The sequence below is a fragment of the Pleurodeles waltl genome, chromosome 2_1, assembly GCF_031143425.1.
Source record: "Pleurodeles waltl isolate 20211129_DDA chromosome 2_1, aPleWal1.hap1.20221129, whole genome shotgun sequence".
NCBI lineage: Eukaryota > Metazoa > Chordata > Amphibia > Caudata > Salamandridae > Pleurodeles > Pleurodeles waltl.
This window is the reverse complement of record NC_090438.1, coordinates 353,498,159-353,521,234: the sequence shown is the minus strand read 5'-3', so window position 1 is coordinate 353,521,234 and position 23,076 is coordinate 353,498,159. Positions and strand designations below refer to the sequence as shown.

The 23,076-nt window shown below is 41.2% G+C and overlaps 1 protein-coding gene across 1 annotated transcript in view; it reads right to left on the bottom strand.

Moving 5' to 3' along the window:
• The window catches only part of LOC138259736 (sodium/hydrogen exchanger 2-like), a 503,208-nt gene that overhangs the window by 455,201 nt on the left and 24,931 nt on the right, over positions 1-23,076 (bottom strand). The window contains exon 2 of the mRNA XM_069207631.1: positions 10,883-11,346. Coding sequence (XP_069063732.1) covers positions 10,883-11,346 — 464 coding nt within the window. The remainder of the gene's footprint in view (positions 1-10,882; positions 11,347-23,076) is intronic.

Below are 23,076 nucleotides of genomic sequence, written 5' to 3'. Positions count from 1 at the left end.
TTTCTATATGTGCTACATTCTGCAGAGAGAGAGAGGAAAAATAGATAGCCCATAATAAAAGTAAAGATGACAATTTTACGAAGCCAATATGATGATCAATATATAAACAAAAAAAGAGACTCATCAGGGGTAACAAATCAGATTTAAATCCGTATTGTTACTTTGTTGTCTGGATACAAAAGCATAAAAAAGCAATCATAACAAATCTCTTCTGATTAGTTGTTGTGTTGAGGATGCATCAGCACTATCCAATCTGATAATGACAAAGCAAATTCCACCAGCTAATTAAGGTGATAATCTGTAATGCAACTGCAACTGACATGTCAATAAACTTTTCCACCATAGTGTTATTGTTCCATTTCGAAGATGAGCCACCAAGTAAAAACAGATGCTTGTCAAATGGTTGTGTGATCAAAACAAATATCAGTGAGCTTATCCCAGACGTGAGACTAAAATAAACTTGCTGGGAAGCATTAAAAAGAACTTATGAAAAATGACACTATATTCTTCGTTCCATGGTCAATGATATCAAAAGTCACAGCTGACAAATACCAAAAGTGCGTACTCTTGATTTCATTGCATGCTTCTTTCAACCACCATCAGACACTCCCTGCCTCTTTACCTCACAGTTTCAGGTTCTTTTTTAATTCTTGCTTTCATTGTTGTCCCTATTTTTAAGTCTTTGGCTTTCTCCTTCTGTGCCCCTTTTGTATTTTCTCTCTCTTGCTTTGGGTCAAGTCTGATAAGGAGAGATAAGTGACAACCCAAAAAATTTGAAAGGAAAATGTGTTTTCACATATTGTTTGGGTGTGAATGCACACCTGCGTACTGTTTATTTTTATGTGTCTTCAGTATAGAGAAGGATTATGTTCTGATATTTCCTTACATAAGCACTTGAACCCACAAACATTTCTATACATACTACCAATGTCCATTATGCATTTGGGGTCTTCTACATCTTGATAACTCTTTTCTCCTGGTAGGTATAGTACATATTCCCCACTGTCATTCAATTGTTCAGTTCCCACAGAACTAATTGTACTCTTTGGGGAGCAACTTTCACACACATCCATAACTTCCAAAGGTTTGTCCACTTTTAACAAGCCACTCTGTAACCCAGGCACTCATTAGCATTTGCTTTATGGCCATTCACCCCAAACCTGTTTTCCAGTGCTTAATTTGAGTCAGGGGTTGCCGGTGGAGCCCACCGGGACTCATTTTCTGGGGACTGGAGCTTATTCTTATCAGATTTTTCCTAAGGGCAAGAGGGAGGAAACACAAAGGAAAGAGAAGGAGGAAGAGAAAGACAGAAAAAGTCTCAAAAGGAAAAAGCAGGAACCTGTAAGGGTGAGATAAAGGGGCAGGGAGTGTCTGGTAGTGGATTAAAGAGGCCTGAGGTAGATTGAAGATTGCACAGCCTTGGTATTCGGTGCACTTACATCTAATATCACTGCCGCAGGGTTACAAGCACAACTTTGGGCATCAACTCATTCTTTTACAAATTAAGCACTGTTATGCCTCATAACCCTTGTTAATATTTTACTTGCCCTTATCAAACATTTTACTTTTCTCCTTCACAGTGTTCATGATTTCTTTACTTTCTCCATTCACCTCATTCACATTACTTTTCACTGTACGAACCTCAACGACATTTCTCCTAATTCAAACCTTCACACACTTGGAAGCTAACTCGTCACCTCTGTCTACATCCACCATTTCTGTAAAAGTCAAAATTATTTCAACACCATAAGTTTTCTTGAATAACATTTAGGTCTGTCATGACAGACAGCTATCTAAGTGACCTGATGTTAACAAGTCTTTAAAATAAATGTTCTCCACTGTTAATTTAAATTTATTTAAATCATGAGTTGGAACTCCAAAGAGGTCCACATGCAAATACAATACAAAATAATATAGAAAAAGACCCTGAAATTCCAATTTTAAAACCAGTATAAAACACTACATTCTCTATAAATAAGTTACATTCACTGGATTTCCTAATACGCGTCATATCATGCAAGCAGTTACTCCCTGGATAGAAATCACTTTTAAAATATACTCCCAAATCCAAGATTAGATTGGCAACCATCCAAACCAATTAGGACCTATACATAATATCTATATGGATATAATACGAAAACTACATCAACAGAAAACCCTCTGCCCATCAAATAGGCATTCAAAATAATAACATCAGAATGTTTTATATTATATAAGAATCATATAGGGTCTTAACCCTGCCAAGGGAGGATCAACACATTTCTCTTGTACCGTACTAAAGCAAAAATCAGTAAAGATTTAAAAAGGACTTTAAATATTTAATAACCCAATAACAAAATAATTCATTTGGTGGGTTGTATAAGATTTCCAAAGTCTCTTTGGCAGAGTAAATGTTAAGATTCAGGTAGAGGGGTTTCAACCATATTTTCCTATAAACTTTTAAAACGGGGCAAACAAACACAACATTCTTAAGATCTTGTACCCCCAATTGACATAAATCACAAATATTTGAAGACCCATCCCATTTAGAGGTGAGTTCTCGTAGTGGCAATCTATCTAGTCTCAACAAGATAAAAAAAGTCTCACCCCAAGTGGGAGATTCCAAGTTCAATATGGCTGAGAGTTTTTGAAAGTTACAGATTTAGTCAGTCATTAATCTCCTCTTTAGGAAACTAGATTCCTAATCTAAAGAAAAACTTTTAGACCATGTCACCTCTTTCATGGTTTTTTAAAAAAGAATCGAAGGCAGGGAAAGAATCATGTCAGGATCAAGCAGTTGTGCTGCAAGATTTAAATTTGTAAAAAACTTAAATTTTTCTCTTAAATTACTAAAAAAATATTCTGTAAAAGCTAAGGGCAGCCCCTGAGATCGAATTATTACAAGAGGCAAGCCATCTTAAAATCTGTCCATCGGCCTTATCAAGAAAACCCCATTTAGGAATCTCGATACATTCTATACCGTAAAGAAAGGTTGCTGGTATCTTTACTCGATAAGCAGTGAGAAGATGTAACAAATGTTGCTGGCCAACTGCATCATAAAAAGCAAATAGCCCTTGCACTTGAGAGAAGGCTTTACTGACATTATTTCAAATATGGTCTTGGGCACTGAGTGAGTGGAATAAAATATGTCCCAAAAACAATACGTTTTTACCCGCTCTAACTTATGTTGATCCAAGAACCAGGAGAAATTGATCTTTTTACCAAACCTTTTCCCAAGAAAACAAACAACTTGAGATTTGGATATATTGATTTTCAGGTGGTGCTGCATAGTGTACTGAATTAAGGCAGCTAAACGCTGGTTTGCACCTTTCGGGATAAGGACAGTCACAACTATATTGTCCGCATATAACAGGCATGAGATAGGTCGACCTCCAATTTTGGGTGCAAAACCAACTCCATTCGATAAGAAATCCGACAAATCTTAAAAATATAGAGAAAAAAGCAACAGAGCCAAAAGTCAGCCTTGCTTCAAACCAATGTTTGTAGCAAATTCAGAGGACAAGCCCTGCTCTCCTCCTAAAAGAACTTTGCACCAGGTGGAAGAGTGCAGAGCAATAATTAAACGTAAAATATTTGGTGGAACACTCATCTCGTGCAGTTTCTTCCATAGGGCCTACCGATCTAAGCTATCAAAGGCCATTGAGAAATCTATAAAAGCAGCATATACAACTCCACCCCTAAGCTGAGCATATTTTTTATTAATAGTTTGCAATATAAGAATATTGTCCAAAGTATTGTGTTCCTTTCTAAAGCCTGCCTGCTCCAGAGGGAGGATCGCATTTTCCTCAACCCAAGAAGTTAGGTGTACTAATATGCTTTTCACAAAGATCTTACTAGTTGCGTCCAACAGTGCAATTGGCGATAATTTAAAGGGAGGGTTTTGTCTCCCTTTTTATAAAGAGGGATTATAATACTCCCTGTCCAACACTCTGGAATTTACCTTGTAAATAGCAGTTGTGAAATACCGGGTGAATAATTTTTGCCCAGAGATGAGGTTCTTGTTTCAGCTATTGAGGGAGCAATAAAGGACTTACGATAACCACACTCATCAGATACCATAGACCAAAACATTTGAGTATTTTTGGACACTGCGGCTTCCCTAAATGCAACCCACTTCTGGTCCTCCTCCTCCTTCCTTATACTTCTCTTCATACGTGTTCTTCTTCTTTTTAAGAGGGAAATTTTCCTATTACTGTCCCTCGACAACCCATCATGTCTTTTCCTTACCAATTTATGGATCTCTCTGTTCAATAATGGTACCGATAACTTTACTTTCTTTTGAGGGGGTATTATACATTTGGGCTAATCACTTCGGGTAATGCATGTCATGAATTTGGTGAAATAGTTCAAAGGATTCCCACTCCAAACAGGGATAGATCTCACTGAGCATTCAAGGACGTCTTTAACATATAAGATTTTAGCTGGTGTCCAATAAATTCTGCCCATTTTCCATTAAAACTAATATCCTTGCCCTTCAAATTCCACGAATCAATTGAAGGTAACTGAATTTTTAGAAAAAGATTAAGAATCTTATGGTCACTATAATGTGAATCAGTAATTATCATATCCTCCACCAATTGGGTGATAGCATAAGAGGCCATCATATAATGATTATTAGACTTACTTTGTAAGGATTTGTGGGGGAAGGCTGCAGGGGAATACGAGCGAAAGCACCTGTTTAAGATGATACAACTAAGATTCCTCAGTCCTTTCAATAAGATCCACCCCCTTTTATCTGTCTTAATTCTAGGGGGAAATAGAATGGGAGAGATATTCATCGCATCCTCGCTCTCTAAATTACAAAAGATGGAAAAGGTTTGGTTAGAGATCTTGCAATTTAAGACTCCCATGATCAGTACCTCGTCTGCACACTCCTTTGAGTTAGAGCAGACGGCAAAGATATGATCAAACATTTGTGATAAAGCTGAATCATAATCCTTTTCAAGAGGGATATAGGCACTTACTATTAATAAAGGAAATTTCCTACCATTCTCCAACCTTAGAAACACTTGCATGATTTGAAAAAAGTTCAAAGAAACTTGCATAAACACAAAATCCCACTTATAGTTACTGCTAAACAACATAGCAACACGCCCTTTTGCGTGCCCTTTCGGAGAAGACTGGGCCTTTAAAAAATGAACAAAGTACCCGGGGCAAGGGAAATCCGAAACCCTCCAGGTCTCTTGGATACAAATTAAATCAGTCTTACAAGACTGGATCAATTCTAAGTTTTCCAGATGATTCCCCAGACCTGCAGCGTTCCAAGAGACTACTGTAAGATTAGGGTTAGTAACCAGGGTATAACGGTTTTCCCTTCACCCGAGTGCTATTTAAAGCTGAATAGAGAAGGGGGGCTTCTTCCATACATTTCACCACTCTTTGACAATGAGACAGGGAAACTTTCACTTTGCCCAAAGCGGAGGCAGAGAGATCCAACACTAGATAGCTGGGAGTATCGATCCTGAGAGAAAGAGGGGGAGATTGCTGCAATTTACGAAACATTTCTTCATCCCATACTGGGAACACCTCTATACCTCTGCGTAATAATTGCTCACAATTATCTAAAATCAAATTCACCACAAATTTAGAGGTAAACCAGTCTTTAGACAATAACTCATCTCCCCTCTGCTCTAAGGATTACCAAGCAATATCCCTACTGTCTATTTGCTTTAACTCCTCAATGATAGCAAAACAAGAGATTAAAAAAGAACAATTTAAAACTAAATCCTGATCAAGAGGAGCAGAATATTCCAGACAATCAGGGATTGCCATAAGCCCTTTTCCGGCTTTCATCCTACAGGTGGCTTACCTGCCCTTATTACAATTAAAGACTGTATCGGATAATCCTGTAGACACATTCTCATTACAATAAGGTTCAACACATGGGTTTAAATCTGAGACAATCTTCATTGAGTCAAGTGAGTTATCACGTTGCCAACCCCTACTGGGGGGCAAACCAAACCATGTTTTCCCCTGGGAGACGGCGATCCCACAGATCTCATATCCTTGAGCGTCTTCGTCCTCTGGGCCAGATCATGCTCTTCCTAGTCACACAAGGGCCCATTAAGGTAAATATTCTCAAACTCAACCTTTCTTGGGTTCTTTTTTGGAATGAGCAGTTTCCCCTTTTTTCTCCCTTTTTCCCCCTTTTTCTCCACACTTTTCGCCTCTGCAACCTCTTTTGAAGCCGAACTCATATTAAGCTCTGCTGATAATGGGGAAGGATGGATTTTGGGCAGAAAAATGGGAAAAGGGGCCACCGAGAGATTTGACTCAGAATCAGATACGACTTGCAATTACGATTACTCATAGATAGAGGACTGGGAAAAAGCTTTTCCAAGGAATAAACAATACATTCTTGCTTCAAGGGATCTTGTAAAGTTGAAGCTTTCAACAGAACCTGAGGTTTACCCACCTGAGTTCCCTGATCAAGAAAAGTAAGCTGAGTGCTAGAGGCTGAGATACCCGAGGGGCAGTTGGGGACATACATGTACTAGAACCTTGACCGTCAAGATGTGGAGATCCAACCTTTACAACCATAGATGATTTATCATCCATATCTAATTTGACATGTTTTTATCTAACAAAACTTTCAATATAGACAATAAAATGTCCTGGGTATGATCAGAATTATTTAAAGATTTTTTTTAAAGCGCCAAGACTGAAGATAAAATTCTCTCTAGGAGTTTGAAGGACTCCGAAAATATAACATATTGGTCTGGAGGACAACCCTGTAAGTTCTCGGAGGACCCCAGTACTGGCATCAAAGTGGGCAAAGCTGGTGAAAGAGAAAGCTCAGTGGGGGTACTACTGAACAACCTTAAGCCAGAAGGACTGATTTTAGGTTCACCCAGCAAAGGGGTAGTCGGACAATAATCGGATAAATTACCTATGATAGCGGCACCATTCAGTTCTGCATCAATATCTGGGAGGGCAAAAGTCCCCTCCTCCAAGGGCGCCAACCCCATTCTCTGAAGGAGCAATATAATTCATAGAGACCCCTACCAGAGAACACTTATTATTTCCCCGAGTGTCAACACAGCTAACCGCTAATCAATTTTGTTCATTGATGTTCAAATCTTTAGATGACTCTTTTTGAAGAAACGGTAGGATAGTATTGATGCTTTTTAAACTTAGATGATGAGCACCCATATTTCTTAGGGGGATGGACTTGGTCTTTTTACATGCCCGACTGAGGAAGGTCCAGCCCCTTCGCAAGCACTTGACAGTCATCCTTACGGCGGAGAAGATTCCCACACCCTTAATTAGCACCAGTACCAGCATGTACCACAAGAGAGCACCTGGGAAGTACTCACAAAAAGTAAAGAATAAAAAGTGGAGAGGCTACCGCAGCCAAACCCCAGTTCCAAGAACTCCCAGCTACTCCAAACTGGCTCTTGAGATTGCAAATCTAATGATTCTGTATGTTTGTGAGTTTTTTGTGGGGAATGAAATGAAAACAATTTTACATTCTATTTTCTGTGGACTGCAATGTGTTATTGAATTATTGGCAAATCTCCTTTCAACTTATGTTGTCCAACACTGAAATGCTTACCTCAGGGGCATGTGAAATTTGCATATTTTGCTTTTCCATGGTTATATAAATTTCAGGAAAGATATGCATAACTATGCAAATTATAAATCCACAATTTAGCACTATATTTTAGCATGATGCAAGTAAAAAATAGCATTAAAAAAAACACAAGTTGCATGCTTTCTGGTGTAAGAAAACCTGGCTTTTGCAGGTGCCCCCCGATTGTTTGCCCTATTTGAACCCCTAGATGCTGGTTTTTCGACTGTGATAATGCACTGAGACCTGATACCCAGGCCCCAGTGTATGTGTTCTCTCTCTAAATTGTCATGTCAACATGGTGAATTCCTGATTGGCAAAACATTACTCTTTTATAAACTCCTACTAAATGGTACCCAGGGTACTCAGGGAATGAGTGATAAAGGGATCCCCAGGGTTGCAGCACGAGGTTGTGCCACCCTGGAGGACCCAGGCAAACTACTGATGGCAGGCCTGCCATTGCATACTGCCAGAGCAGTGCAAACTGCTCAGTTTTGATTGTGCCCTCATCATGATTGGCAAAGTCACATTCACTGCCTTACATATATTTCAGACACTCCTAAGGAAGGCCTATGCAACCCAGGAGGTAAGATGCATCATATTTGAGGTGCAGGCATGTAAGCACAAGCTTATATGCCTCTGTAGCATCCTTTCCATTGAGGTACACTGTAAGTGCATACCGGTATATAGGATAACATGGGACTTAAGCCCCAGTTGATCAGGGCTGCTTCTTCTATTATGGGACCATCTAGATATGTCAAGCTTGGTGCCCAACACCATGTCTTCTCTCACCCAACATGAATTTCGTGCCGATGGACAGGTGGCATGCACCCAGGTGGCACACTAGAGGTTGCCCACCTGTGTGCCACCCTCTTTTGCACGCTGGCCGAGCAGCCCATGCTTTTCCCCATGTTTGCTGCCACCAAGACAGAGCTCTGACCTTCTGCCAGGCAGCCTGGGCACTCCCAGAGGTAAGAACAAAGAGCTGAGGTAGGCAGGAGGTCATACTTCCCGCCCCACAGCCGGGCTAGTGAATAGAGCCATCAGGGCAGTGAGCTTCAAAGGCTGCACAACCGCCCAGCCAGAAAACAGCCCTCCCACTGCCCCCAGGCACATTTGCTCATAGACAGGTGGGAAATTAGGTATGCAGTGCTGTGCACACCCCCATCAGGCTGGAGACACCTCTAGGGTGAGCAGCCAGGTCTGTGTACTAAATATGAGTGCCTATCATCTTAGTAGTGGAAGAATAGAGAGTTCTGGGTAGCTAAAGGTAACCTGTAGGAGCTAGCTGACAATTGCCCACTTGCCCCTTCACACCTCTAACTCCCCTAAATCTGGGATTTTACACCCCTGACACTAGAACCTCAGATTGCATGGACTAACTTTGAAGAAGGACACACAGAATCTCTACATCACTGACAACCAGACACTGCCCACTGCTCCAAAGCAAAAGAGGGAAACTCTGTCCTTGAGGCAAAAGAATGGGAACTGCGTGATCGACCTTAGTCCTTGACTGAAACTCATCACTCCTGACCAGAAGGACACCTGTGAAATCCAGAAGCACCCTCAGTCTTCCTTGGACTGGTGGCACTAGTCCCCTGCAAACTGCAGGTAAAAAGACGCTCTGGAACCAAAGAATTGATGGCCTCCGGGCCGAGGAATCGGTTGGATGCAGTTGTGGTAGTGCTTTGCGGGAGTCATAGTCTCGCTTTCCACGATGTTACAGGCCACTACCCCACTGCCCTGGACCTCAAGACGTCTCAAAAGCATCTTGCTGTCCCAGGTGACTCAACGCTACAAGAAGAGAGCACTGCCCAGCACCTGTGACACACATCAGCAATGACCCCAAAGCTGAGTTTTTGTATCCCCTTTGCTACAGCATTGTGTGTATGGTGAAATCAGCACCAGCTCAGGCCCTATTCAGCACCACGGGCAGCCAGGACAGCTCTGCCCCTGGGCCCCCCATGGTTGGTAGAAGTGAACCGACTGTTGTGACCTGCTCCCTGCTCCCAGGGCCTGCACTAGCTTAGTCATGCAAGGGTTCCCCGGAGCTCAACACCTAAGTGATTGTTTGTCACATGTGCCATCCCTACCTTTGACTTCAACGCAAGTACTGTTCAGCACCCGGAGAGCTAGGACAACTCTGCATCCAGACACCATGGGCCAGGTAAAACTACTCTGACTGTTGTGATCTGGTCCCAGGGACTGACTAGCTTAACCCCCCCAAGGGTTCCATGCAACTCGTCTTTCAGTGTATTTTTGCAACCAACTACAATTTCCCATTGACTTCAATGCAACTTTTAAATGCCAATTCTGCAGTGATTTTCTATTGCTTCCAAAATCAATATATCCGGTTCTCCCAAGCCTATACTGTTCATTTTGGTTCCTCAATTTATATAAAAATAAGCTCTATTTTTAGAAATTTGTGTCGGATTTCTTTTGACTTGGACAATTACTTATCATCCATGTGTGTATTGTGAAATGCTTAACACATGCTCCTCTGAGTCTGACTGCTCTTTGCCACACTACCAGTACTGAGCTAAGGATGTGAAACCAAGGACCATCTCTGGAGTATTGTGAGAGTATTACATGGTGACGACTAACCCCCACACCACATAATACTCCACCTTCCTACATTACTGTTATTTCCAAGCACTAGTGGTAAAATTATGGCATCAATAGTGCATAATTATGTGATGTGGTGTAATGGCATCATTTTGGGAATTTCACTTAACAAGCATACTACAAAATAGTGTAAATTGCGCCAGCATAATTTAAATTTTACCCAGGCCTACTTACCATATTTTCATAAACTAATTTAAACATTAAAAATTTAGGGGCTTCCTTACTGAGTAATTTTCCAGTCTTCACACTATATTTCCAGGTAAAAGGGATTGATTTACACAGGGTCTTAGCCTGCCTAAGACAGTCATACGCCTGTCTTTGCTTGCTAAACACAATCATAGTACTATTGGGGATGGTTTAGAAATTATTTTTCCTTACTATGACAGACTTAAAGCTGATGTACAAGTGAAATAAATTGCAAGTATTCCTGATAATAACAGCATATAACACTCTCCGTCAGAATTGTTGGTAGTTTGTAGCAGTGAAAATAACGGTTGCTGCTATTTCTCTTAACCCGAGAAAGAACAAAAGTCTTCAGTTGAAATATTTGAGATGTGTTTTTGTTATGTATTCAATTTCTTATATTTTTCCTGTAGCTTTCAAAATTATGCAAACCCCTCATGTGTGCAATATTAAAAACTAACTATTGCGCAATATTTTCATGAACAATTAAACGACATTACTTACAACAGTGACTGCATCATTAAGGAGCGACTCTCCAAAGACCAAAATGTGAAGCTTTTCGTTTACATGAATTTCTTCGAAAACAGACAACACTGCCACGGGGTCGACTGCTGCAATCAAACTACCGAACCAGAGGTTGTGGAGAAGGGATATTTCCTGCAAGCCAAATGCCTCCACCTGACATATCCCGTAAAGTGAGACACCAATTCCAAACACATTCCACATGGTTCCGATCACTGCATACCAAAGTATAGTTCCCAAGTTTTCAAAAAATGGCCGACTGGGCATGAAATATCCTGCATCTAAGACTATTGGCGGAAGTAAGTAGATGAAAAATACATCACTGTTCATGACAGGTGGAGACTTGACCTTCACACCATTAATGATTCCTCCCATGACGAGTCCGACAATTATCAACACGCAGCTTTCGGGTACAACAGAGGGGAGTTTATTGGAGAGGTGGAACCCTGGGTAGAAATGGGACAAAAAGAAGCAATGTTTTGGATTAGAAGGGAATTTTCTAGTTTTATTTCAGGATACATATGTACTTATAGCTTAACATTCATAAATGGAACATGTGTATAAGATACACCTTTTCTGGTATACGAAGAGCCCAGACTTTTATCTACTGGTTTGTGAATAGTTCCTTACAATCAATTATCTTAAATCATCCTAAGATTTTAATACACAGAGTGAATGTAAAGATTAGGCCAGCAGTTGGCAGAAGACGTGCTTCAGGAAACCCCAGTGGCTGACCTGGTTAATAAGTGACAACAACATCATCACACTGATAGTTTTGTCCGATATTATTTAACATAAAATAGGTTCTGGGTTCTTAACCTGGCTCTGCCACATGACTGTAAATGTTTCGTTCTGGAACAGCTTCTCCCTGTGGCTAAAACTGTAAATATGCATGACATATAATGCAATTTGTGAAAAGCAAATAGTAAGGGGCTGATTGCGAGTTTGGCAATCGGAAAAACCTGACTTCCAAACTCCAGATGAGGAGACCGCTACGGTGGTGACCGCCAACCAACTGGCCCCGTTATGAGTTTTCCACTGGGCTGACTGGTGAATATCAAGGTTTATGCCGGTCAGCTCAGTGGAAAATGTGCAGTGGCATTGGACTCAGCTCCACATGGAACCAAGTTAAATGCCATCACATAGGGGGCCCCCCTAGCGCCCTTGGAATGTGCATTGTTTGCTGAGCAGACAGTGCTCATTCTGACGGTGCTGGGAAGGGGGGCTCCTGCTCTGCCCACAACAATGTTGTGGGCATGCATGCCCCCCGTAGCCTTCTGCACCACCGTGACTGATTACAACCACAACCACCATCATCCCTTCAGGATCAAAGATTCTGACAGAGATGGTGGTCTTTTGGCAGTCCGACCACCAGGGTCGTAATGTGGCGGTCAGACCTCCACAGCCGCACCGGTCTGACCTCTACCGCGAGTCTGGCGGTCTTCAGACTGACAGACTCATAATAGGGCCCTAAATGTCTAATTAATGTACAGTGTTCAATTGCTCATCAGATGGGTTTATAGTATATACAGGCCAATGCACATTATTTTGACAGACAATAGGCTAAATATGAGTTCTGATTCAAAGTGCAACAAAGGAGTAAAACAAATATTGGCATTAATAAATGTGATTCAGATTTGTTTGGGGGGGTAATTATAAAACTTAAGAAAAACCAACAATATGGATCTCAGAGTGAGAGTACCGGAAATTGTATGAGTATTTCCCCAGCCACAGACTTACTAATAATGTATTGGTTCTCTGAGGGTGGGTAGGATTCAGCCTGTTATGAGTTGGACTTCATGGTCCTCTAAGAAATGGGGAATTACTGAGGGAATCAGCAACTTCATTATTTATCACTTGACCACATGCAACTTTTCAGCGGTTTTCAGCAGCAATATAAGGTGTTCCAAAGGATCTGATCATTCCAATGAAATATGTAATTCATGCAGTTTTATTCAATTTGCAAAAAGTGGTTGCAAATTAGCAAGCAACTTTTTGTGAATGGAATAGTATTTTGGGAAATGACCTATATACTAGTAGATCAGTTCACAAAATATCATATGACACAGTAGCAGAATAACCTGCATTATTAATATTCATTATGCAAGTCAAAGTTTGCAGCCCTCTCTGATTTACTGCAATCACATTGACGCTTGGCTGCAAGGAACAGCCTACCATCATCTCTATAAATGCATTTCAAAACGGAGAAACATTTTTTAAAGTAGCCCATGTTCCTTAAAGGAATCAGTGATGTTTTTAAAATAAAAATGTTTTTGGGTTTGTAAAACTCCAGGGGAAGAAGGCAGTGGTCCCAAGAAATGGGATCATGCGAAGAGCACATTGACATCATATGGCCCTAGTTTTCGTCTGTCCCTTTTGCAGGCTGTATGTCCGTCACACAAGTGGGGTGCTGTTTTCATCAAGAGAAGATAGGAAATTCTGGATGCTAGGAATTTTGTGGATCCACTCAGATTACAGAACAAACTGCCACTGAGCAAGGTTGCATGGTCCATTTATGCCAGTTGGGTATCTTGAAATTTCAAGGGGCTTAAAAGCATTGTCATTTAACTCAATGTATTACATGTATTAATATGTTTTATAATCAATTGTTTGAGGAAACATGGTCTGCTAGGGATTTTAGATCATCAGATTATTTTGTAATTCCAAATTCAGCAAAATAAGCTATATACTAAAGCATACTTTTGTAATATCATTAACTGATAAAGCCTTCTGGATCAACTGAAATGATCAATGAGCCCACAATGCAACTTGCTTGGAAGAAATTAGGAGTATTAGTTGAACAGGGTGAGCTAATAATAATCACAATCCTTTTCAGAGTGAACCACAAACATCACTAAATAAACCTGTGCTTAGGCCTCTGGTAGCTACGCACAAAACAGTCAGGGTTAAGTTAGAGGCAATGTGTAAGGTATTTTTGTGCAGTACTAAAACAGTGATAAAGTTTAAATGCAAAACAAAAAAGTCCCCAAACAAATTTGAAATATACAGTATAATTAAATAAACAAAATTGCACTAAAATGACAAACCTCGAAGAGGGACGCATTTTTAAAGGTTTGAGTAAATAAAAGTGGAACCAAGAAGCATTAACTGCTGATATCAGTCAAAAGTTGTAATAAAAGAGGACCCAGACGCAATTTGATGCTGACTGTGAGGGAGCACAGGTCAGCTACACTAACCAGATTTGTCCTAGTCAAAGATTTTACTTTCTGACTTTATTCCTTTAAGTCCCAATCCACCATGGGAGTATATTTCTAAAGCCCCTAGGTCATCATAAGAGGCACTTAGAGACTCACTGAGTGGCAGGTAGAGGCCACAGCAGGGTCCATATCCATATCCAGATCCAGTTGCCACTGGTAGGCTGGGTAGTTGCAGGAAAAGTCCTCTTGCAGCTTTTTGTTCCCACATAGCTTAAACAGGTCGGCCTTATGACCCTTGTAGACCACTGTTATGCCCTGGATACAAGAGGGAGAGCAGGTCCTGTAGTCAAGGCTCTTTCCAGGTCACAGACAGCAAGGCAGTCCTTTTCTGTTCTTCTCAGGTCCTGAGTTTGTCCTGAGTGGGTGGCTGGAGGTGCCACATGTATGCCTGGCAAGTGGACAGGAATGACCCCTGGGGACACCCTAACTAATTAGGTAAAGGTTTCTGGAGCCACCCCTACCCACCTTTGGCATTTTTAAGATGGCAGAATGTTTTCAGCCACACTAAAATTGTGCTGTGCGTGTGTGGGGAGTGTACTGTGGTAATCTTAGTAACCACCAAAATGAAACACCAACATCCAATTTAAAGCAGTCCTTGTATCACCAAAAAGCTGAGAGACATCAATCTGGTAGAATAAAAGCTGGCCTTCCAACCGCCAGGTAATGAACCAATAAGAGATGTTTTGGTATCCTATCTTCGCCCGTTTTAAGAGCACACCAAGCATCATATGAATACCTACAGCAGTGAAGTGGTGTAGAGTAGCATAGAGTGGAGGGGTGAGGAGTGGAGTAGAGTGTCATGGAGTGGAGTAGAGTATAGTAGAGTGGCATAGACTGTTGTAGAGTGCAGTTGCATGGAGTGTCTTGGGGTGGTGTAGACTGGACTAGATTGAAATAGCGTGTTGTAGAGTAGGGTAGAGTGGCATACAGTGGAGAAGAGTGGCATGGAGTGGCGTAGAGGTAGTAGAGTAGAGTGGCATAAAGTAGAGTGGTGTGGAGGTGAGTAGAGTGGCATACAGTAGAGTGTTGTAGAGTGGAGTAGTATGTCATGGAGTGAAGAGGTGTAAGGTGGATTAAAGTAGCATAGATTGGTGTAGAGTGATGTGAAGTGGTATAGAGTGGAGTAGAGTAGCCTAGAGTGAAGTGGCTTAGATTGAATTGTCGTAGAGTATAAAAGAGTGTTGCAGACAGGTGGATCATGGAGTCGAGGGTTATAGACTGGAGGGGGTTAGAGTAGAGTGGAGTAAAGTGTTGCAGAATGGACAGGCATAGAGTGGAGTAGTGTGTTATAGAGTGGACCAGAGTATGTTAGAGTGGAGCCTCATGGAGTGGCATGGAGTGGAGTAGAGTGGAATGAAGTAGAATGTCATAGAGTGGAGTATTGTGTAGTGAAGTGTCTAGAGTGGAGTGTCATAAAGAGGAGTGGCGAAGAATGATGTAGAGTGGAGTGGTATAGAGTGTTGTAAAGTGACGTGGAATGAAGTGCCATAACGTGGAGTGTCATAGAGTGGAGAAGAGTGACGTAGAGTGGAGTGACATAGAGAGGAATATGAATGGTGTGGTAGCACACTCTCATTATAGACAACACATTTTCAATTGAAATGACCATTACATTTGCACAGACTGATAACTGATAAAACTATACAGCGCACAAATGATAATGTGTGAAATTGTGAAACCTAGAATATTGATTTGTTTTAATTTAAATATAATATTTGTTTCCACAATACTTCAAAATTACAAAAAAGTTCTTCATTTGTGTTTTCCTAATTCTGATATATTCTGAACTATTTGCAGATTTCATTTACAGATATTTAAATTTTGTTGTGTGCTAGAAAAAAGCCTTTCCCTTCAAACCCCTAGATTGTCACATACATCTTCTCATTTTGAAGTCATAGAAAGAAAATTAACCACCAAACTTACACGGAAGACAGAGACTGACATTTGACCTCAGTCTTGGAACGCACAACAAATATGACAAGATAAAAACAAAATTTAAAGGCCTTTTTACAGAAAGTGAATACTAGTAGAAGAATACAAGGAGAGAGTCAGAGGAGTTTTGTACAGGCTATGCTCCATGGGAGGGACACACACATGCTGGACAGTCTCAAACAAATAAATCTAGCAAAAAGAAAGCAAGCAAATGTGTTTTACAGAAACAAAGTTAATGATAAGCAGAATGTATTCCTAGGTCAGCTTTCAAAATGTCCACAAAAAGTGTTTAGCAACCAGACAGCTGTATTGTCTGGTAGGCTTTGAGCACAGTGTGATTGGAGATGACTGGTTAGCCAGACAAAAAAGGAAGCAGTCCTAGGTGTCAACTTCATCTGCGTGTGACAGTGGAGGCATCTTAGTAGTGTATCACAGCCCCCAGGTTATCCTGTCAAAGGAAGTCCAGCACCTGTTCAAGCCCAAGACCTTTGTCCACTGTCTAGGAGCAATACACACAAACTGCAGGAGAGTGTTTAGGGGTCAGGTGATACTGATAGTAAAGCCTTTCGATTTAGGCAGGAAACTGACACATTTCTAAAATTGTAAATTCCAAAGTAGTGATATAAAATCTGACTTTACCTTTTAAGTTAGATTTATAATTACACTTGAAATTAATTCTTGACGTAGTTCTGTAGCTGATCCCAAACTGAATTTAGCCCTTATTTAGAGTAAATGGGTAAACCAGTGTTGTTACATGGGAGGCCAGGCCTTGTCATAGTCAAAAACAACTTTGGAGATTTTTGACTGCCGGGACATGTAAAAAAGTTAAATATACTTCTCATACATTTTAAATACCATGCACCTTGTCCTATGGGCTTATGGCCTACCCTAGGGGTAACATATAAGTATTAAAGAGGAAGGCTTAGACTTAGCAAAAGATTTATTTTGCCAGGTCGAAAAGGCAGCTACAGATAAAGCCACCATACAGTAAGACTCGATATCAGGAACCCCCAGCCCTCCTCTATTGAAGGAGAGATAAGGTGTGTCCAGTGTGACCCACCTCCTATTTGCTCTGCTTACCGATTCCGTTGGGAGAGTGGATAACTCCTGAAAAAAATGGTCTCTTAAGCTGTCTTGAGGAGGGCCACTCTCCCCATCTCCAGGGGTTATTTACTCCAGAACAATGTTAAGGATCTGGCTGCCATTATCACCCACCCCAAATTGCCCAAAATACATCTCAGGAATTCGTATGAATGACATTTAAGTGGTTGGGCATCTACTGGTAACCCATGTTCTTTTGATTAAGCCAATGGCATGGCCCAATCCTTGGCGGAAGAAGATACGACTTGTTTTCATTTATTTGATTGTTCACTGAACCTACACGGTTCTTTCAGCAGCTTTGGGAGGTCCTCATTGCAATCCCAAATATATACTATAAAATGTCATCAGCATACAATGAGATGACATGGGTATAGCCATTGACCTGTATGCCTCACATACCTACACCTCATCTCACCAGGCATGTCAAAGGCTCACCATTTTCGAATTTCAGTGGTTTCAAGTGAATACAGAATTTATAAAAATTAATTACATTAAATTATGTAATAAAATAATGTTATATTAATTTTCTAAATTCGAGGAAGGTTATTAAAATCTGTTAAAATAAAATAATGTATTTTTAGATAATTTTGCTTTAACATTAAATTATACTTATTGATATTTTTACCAATTTGAAATACCTTCCCTTTAAGTTACATTTATTTCTTATGGGCTTGTTTTAAGCCCCTACCTCCCTTATTTTCTATGGGAGGGTGTTGCAGTATCAACTTTTTGCCATGTGGGGTGTATACATAGTACTGCTCCTTTTTGGCATTAATAGCTTTACACTTGTAAATTTGCCCTTGCTCTGATTTCAGGGGCCCAGAATTTTAATGTAACTTTACACTCAGATTTTGTGAATAGCCCAAAGTAATGATGCTACTACAAAATATAATAGTGAACTTTCACATGTAAATTACTCACTAGCATGTTATCTTTGTGAATAACCCCCACTGTGTAATTTGGTTCTTTACTTTGCTGTAATAGAAACATTATATTTTGGAGTTAATTTTTTGTCTACGAGGTAGAGACATGCTTGGGCATAGCCTTTCTTAAAGATAAAGCAAAAATACTGGCCATAAGTGTATGTTCCAGACTGTTGTTGCCAGTTCACAAAGTAAAGATGAACATACATATGGCTTTTTGAAAATGCAGCAAAATACTTAAATCTTCTCTCTGTTCTACTGATACACCCACATTGTTCTTAAGGGGCTCATAGGGGTGCGGGCTGATGCTAGCATGATGTGAATGTGCTGGAGCAGAGCTCCTGGCTGGGCCTGAGAATGTCATAAAATAACAACGGCTTTTCTGTATCCTGATTGCCTCTAAGGGCAGTGGAAGGCAAGTAAAGGCGATGGGATAGTGGATGCAATGTCCATAGAGCATACAAGGGATTTTTGGTACACCAAGCTGTTCTGCCCGTGTACATCGGACGGTGGCCATCTTGTGTCCAGATCCTGACAGAACCCTGCTAGAGACAGGAATGACGGCACAGAGCACCTAAGAAAGAGTGGATGCTGTGCCCAAGAGATGTGAGGTGGGGCCTTTCAAAACTGATACTTTTGAGTTAATCGACCTCACTGAGGCCATCCAGGATTGCCTGTCCTACTTGTTGTCCCTGTGCAGAATGAGAAAATAAGATTGTCAGCTCCAAACTGAAGGAACACCAGATGACACTGGGAAGGATTAGATCATAACCCCTCGTAGTAAAAAAGGAGGTGAGTGAGGTGCGGAAGGATTAGCCAGAATCAGACACACCTAGCATACACAGAAGAGCTGGTGGGGGGATGCAACAGCAACAATGGAAGCATGGACAGATGGAGGAGCTGGAAGCTGCAATCAACAACACAAAAATCTCCCATTGAATAGTGGAGAAATGACATGGTGCTACTGGGTGCATGAGAGGCAGTGTTTGGATGATGGGAACTCCCTCTTTAGGGGGGTCATACTACCAGAGGCAAACTATGGCACCAGTTCATGTCAGCAAAGGGTCACAAGCCATAATACTATGTAAGCATCGATGAAGAGCAACCAATAGTTTTATTGAGGTACTACTCATGGGATCAACCTCAACAGTTAGAAACCTGCAACCTCACTACTTGTCTCCTAAGTGAGCAGGGCTGCACAACTGTAAGCCAACGCAACTTTGGTTACTGAACAGCATGTACCAGAACTGCTACTGTAACATATGAAGAAATCAAAGTGGTCCACAACCAGTAAGGCATGAAGTTCTGTTGGGCAGGTGTTACATCAAAACAGCCTTGCCTGCGGATTTCTTCTCCCACCTCAGATAAGGAACCCTGACATGGAGGCTTCAAAGAAAAGCTCAGGTCAACAAGCCCTAAACAGGACCTACAGTTATGCCTGGCAGACTAGCAGCAGCTCACCAAGACTCTTGCCAAACAAATGAGAATGGTCAAGTCAGAGCTCAGTAACATTACTGGACTGGAGAAAAGAAGCGCAAGCTTTCACAACTAGAGCTGGATTTAACAAGGACTCTTTTCTCAGCTACAGTCCGTCTCCTGTGAAAACCACGCAACAATTGCTAAAATTACCATGGAGACTTAGGACAATAAAATATAGTGTGAAGATCTAGAGGACAGATTGTACAGAGGTAGTGTGAGAATCCACAATGTTAGCTAACATATGGAGGGCTCAGACCCTGTGGAGTTCTGTATGAGGCTATTACCACATCCTGGGCCTAGAATCTCCAGCAACAATTGGAACTGACAGGGCACATAGGGTGGGACCACTTCATCCAGGCTGAGGCGTACAACCAAGAGGTGTGATAGCCAGGCTGACATCATTAGACATCATTAGACACAATGGATAAGATCCTAGAAGTAGCCCAGACATATACTGTCTAGTTATATCAAGATGTGTCCCAAGCCACCTTGCAGAGATGGAGGGCTCTAACTAATATTATAATGGAACTCCAAAACTTACAAATCACATACAGATGGTACTAATTTTTGACGTGGAAGAAACACCAAACCATTCAGATCTCTAATAGAAGGGTGAGACATACTGGAAAAGTAGGAGTTTTCAAGAGATGCTGAGAGGTCCCCTCCACCATGGAAAGAGTGCATACCAACGGACAGATGTGAGAGAAAAAAAAGGCAATCCCACAAAAGTAGAACTGAAATGAAAAGAGAATAGGCTGATGGACGGCAAAGCCAACAGTTGAAAAGCGTAGTCACTGAGACTAAGGGGATGACTTGAAGGATGATGAGGCAGACTCACAGGAGAGGTCCTGTTGACCACAAGTGTGATACTCTGTCACACCAGAAAATAACACCCAAAGGTGTTCAGTTATATGGGTTTTACTTAGGGTACAATATTTTTTCTGTCTCCTTTAAAAGGTTTATAGTTCAAGGAAAGGAGAAGGGAAGGACAAAACCAATGTATCACATTCAGCTTGCAATAGCAGCTATTGGGTCTCACGGGGAAAGGTCCCTGGTGAGTCAGAAGAGCCAGATATCCAGTAGACTCTGTAGATTAAGATATGGTTAGACTCATATCATGGAATGTTAGGGGTCCTGACATGCTGGTCAAATGCCACTAGGTGTGGAGCGCCATTCGGAATGAGTCTCTGGATATAATGTAGCTACACAAAACACATTTATTGGCTATTGACATAAGGCCTATGTCTTTACCCCACCTCCCCAACATATAAAAAAGCAAGAGTGGTGATGATAGCAACTCGCAAAAGAATTGGTGTTAAAGGTTAAAAAAGTGTGTACAGATTCCCCAATAGGATGTTTCATAACTATTATGGGAGAACTTCGTGGATGGGACAAAACAGTGATTACTTTTTACACCCTGGACACTAACCAGGAGAGGTAAATTCTTCAAACATTGAATAAGGTCTTGGATATAGCGAGGGGAGAGAAAATGTGGGTGGAGGATTTTAATTTAGTCCCACACACTAATCAGGATAAACATCCATTAGATTTCACACAGGAGCGGGGATGTTCCAAGTTCTATTGGACAGGCTAACCTTCACTTAGGCTATCTGATCTATAGAGGGAGAGGCACCCCACGGAGGGGCAGTTTATTTTCTTCTCTCACTGTCACAGGAGCTTCTCAGCATTAAAACAGATTTGGGGAACGGGGCCATGCTGAAGCAAACAGAAAAAACAGACACGGGCCTCATAACTATATCGGACCACAACCAACTTACTTGGGATTTTGAGTAGGGAGAGAAAAACTGAGAGATGCCCGTGGAGAACTCACCGAAATATCCTAAAAGACAAACTACAGCACAGAGCTCGAAAACTAAATTGGAGTTTATTTTGTGATTCATCAAGACACAGTAGACTCCTTTGCTTTAAACTGAGATGCCTTTAAGGCACTCATAAGGAGAAGGTCAATGCTTTCAGAGCCCAACAACAATGGATATGATCTTTGATGGAGGATAAACTAGAGGCAGAGCTGAAGGAGAAAGAGAGGCAATATAAAAATAGGAAATCAATCTAACTCCTGAAAGAAATGACAAAAATAAGGGGCAGTTAAACCTACTACCTACAGAGAGGTCAGAAAAGTCACTATTGAAAATAAATTGCTACAAAAAGGTCAAAGAGGCAGACAAGCTCCCAGGGGCTAGATTGTATCACATAAGGGATGTGACGCATATCCCTAATGTCAGACACCTGAATGGGACTATGATGTAGAGGGAACAGGAAAAGAAGGAAGCAGTCGAGTTTCTATAGGTGTCTCTTTCAGAGCCAAGACCCAGCATTTTGAAGATCAGTGATTTCCTCCAACCCATCCAGTTGCCTGTCTGACCTAGGCAAAGCGTGAGATTTGAGAAAGAAATCTCGCATGAAAAGGTGGGGAGAGTGATACAAATCTACCTGCCCACAAGCCCCCAGCGCCAGATGCCCTAACAATTATTTTTTGTAAATTATTCACTCTTGAATTGATCCCTCACTTACCTAAACCTTTTCATTCTTTTCAGATCTCAGGAAAGGTCACAGACTCAATGAAAGAGGCAGTCTTCACCCAAATACATAACTCGGGTAAAGCTAGGGAACAAGGCACAGTACGTGAACGGATCGCACTCCTAAATTTGGACCAAAAGATTCATTAAAAAAAGTTTTAGCAAACATACTAGAGCAGTGTCTCCCATAGTTAGAAGACCCAGACCAATCAGGGTTTATAAAAAATCGGCAAACATTCAATAATACTCGTAGCGTTATTGATCCTAGCAATCAATGCAGAAAAAATGTGGTTGAACAGAATGGCCCTCTTTTACGTAGGTGCTACCAAAAATGAGAATAGGCCATATGCAAAAATCTATGGGAGCTAGTTACGAAGCTCCTCCAAGGCTGGGGTCATAGGCATTATACTGGGGAAAGTACAGAGATGTCACCCTTCCAATGGGCAAATAAGTTAATTAAGTACCTGGGAATTCAGCTTACCCCATCACTGGGGATCTATACAGGGCAAATTACCACTCTGTTTCCTGGATGGAGCATATGGCTTCTTAACGATGATTATTCCTCCACACCAATTATATCGTTTACAAGCCCTCCCAGTTTCCATCCAAATGCACTAGTTTCAAAAGTTACCTAGTTTCAATTGGCATGTTCTACATTTATATGGCAAAACGACAAACCCAGAGACAACAGGAAGATCTGCCCACAAGTAAGGAAGAAGGTATGAAAGTACCTGATCTGAAAGAAAAACACGCACTGATCAAGCTGCTGATGGCATTTGAATCGTCGCAGAAGGAAATTGAAAGGCACTGGTTGATAATGGAAAGGAATTTGTTGGGCCTCTTTGGCAAATAATGTGGCTTCCCTGAATCATTCGGCCTAAGGTGGCATATGTGTCTGATGGCATTCGACGTCTGGGAAAAGGGTGGGATTACCCGAGTAGAGCAACACAAGTGGCATGATCTCCATACCCGTTTACACCATTTCT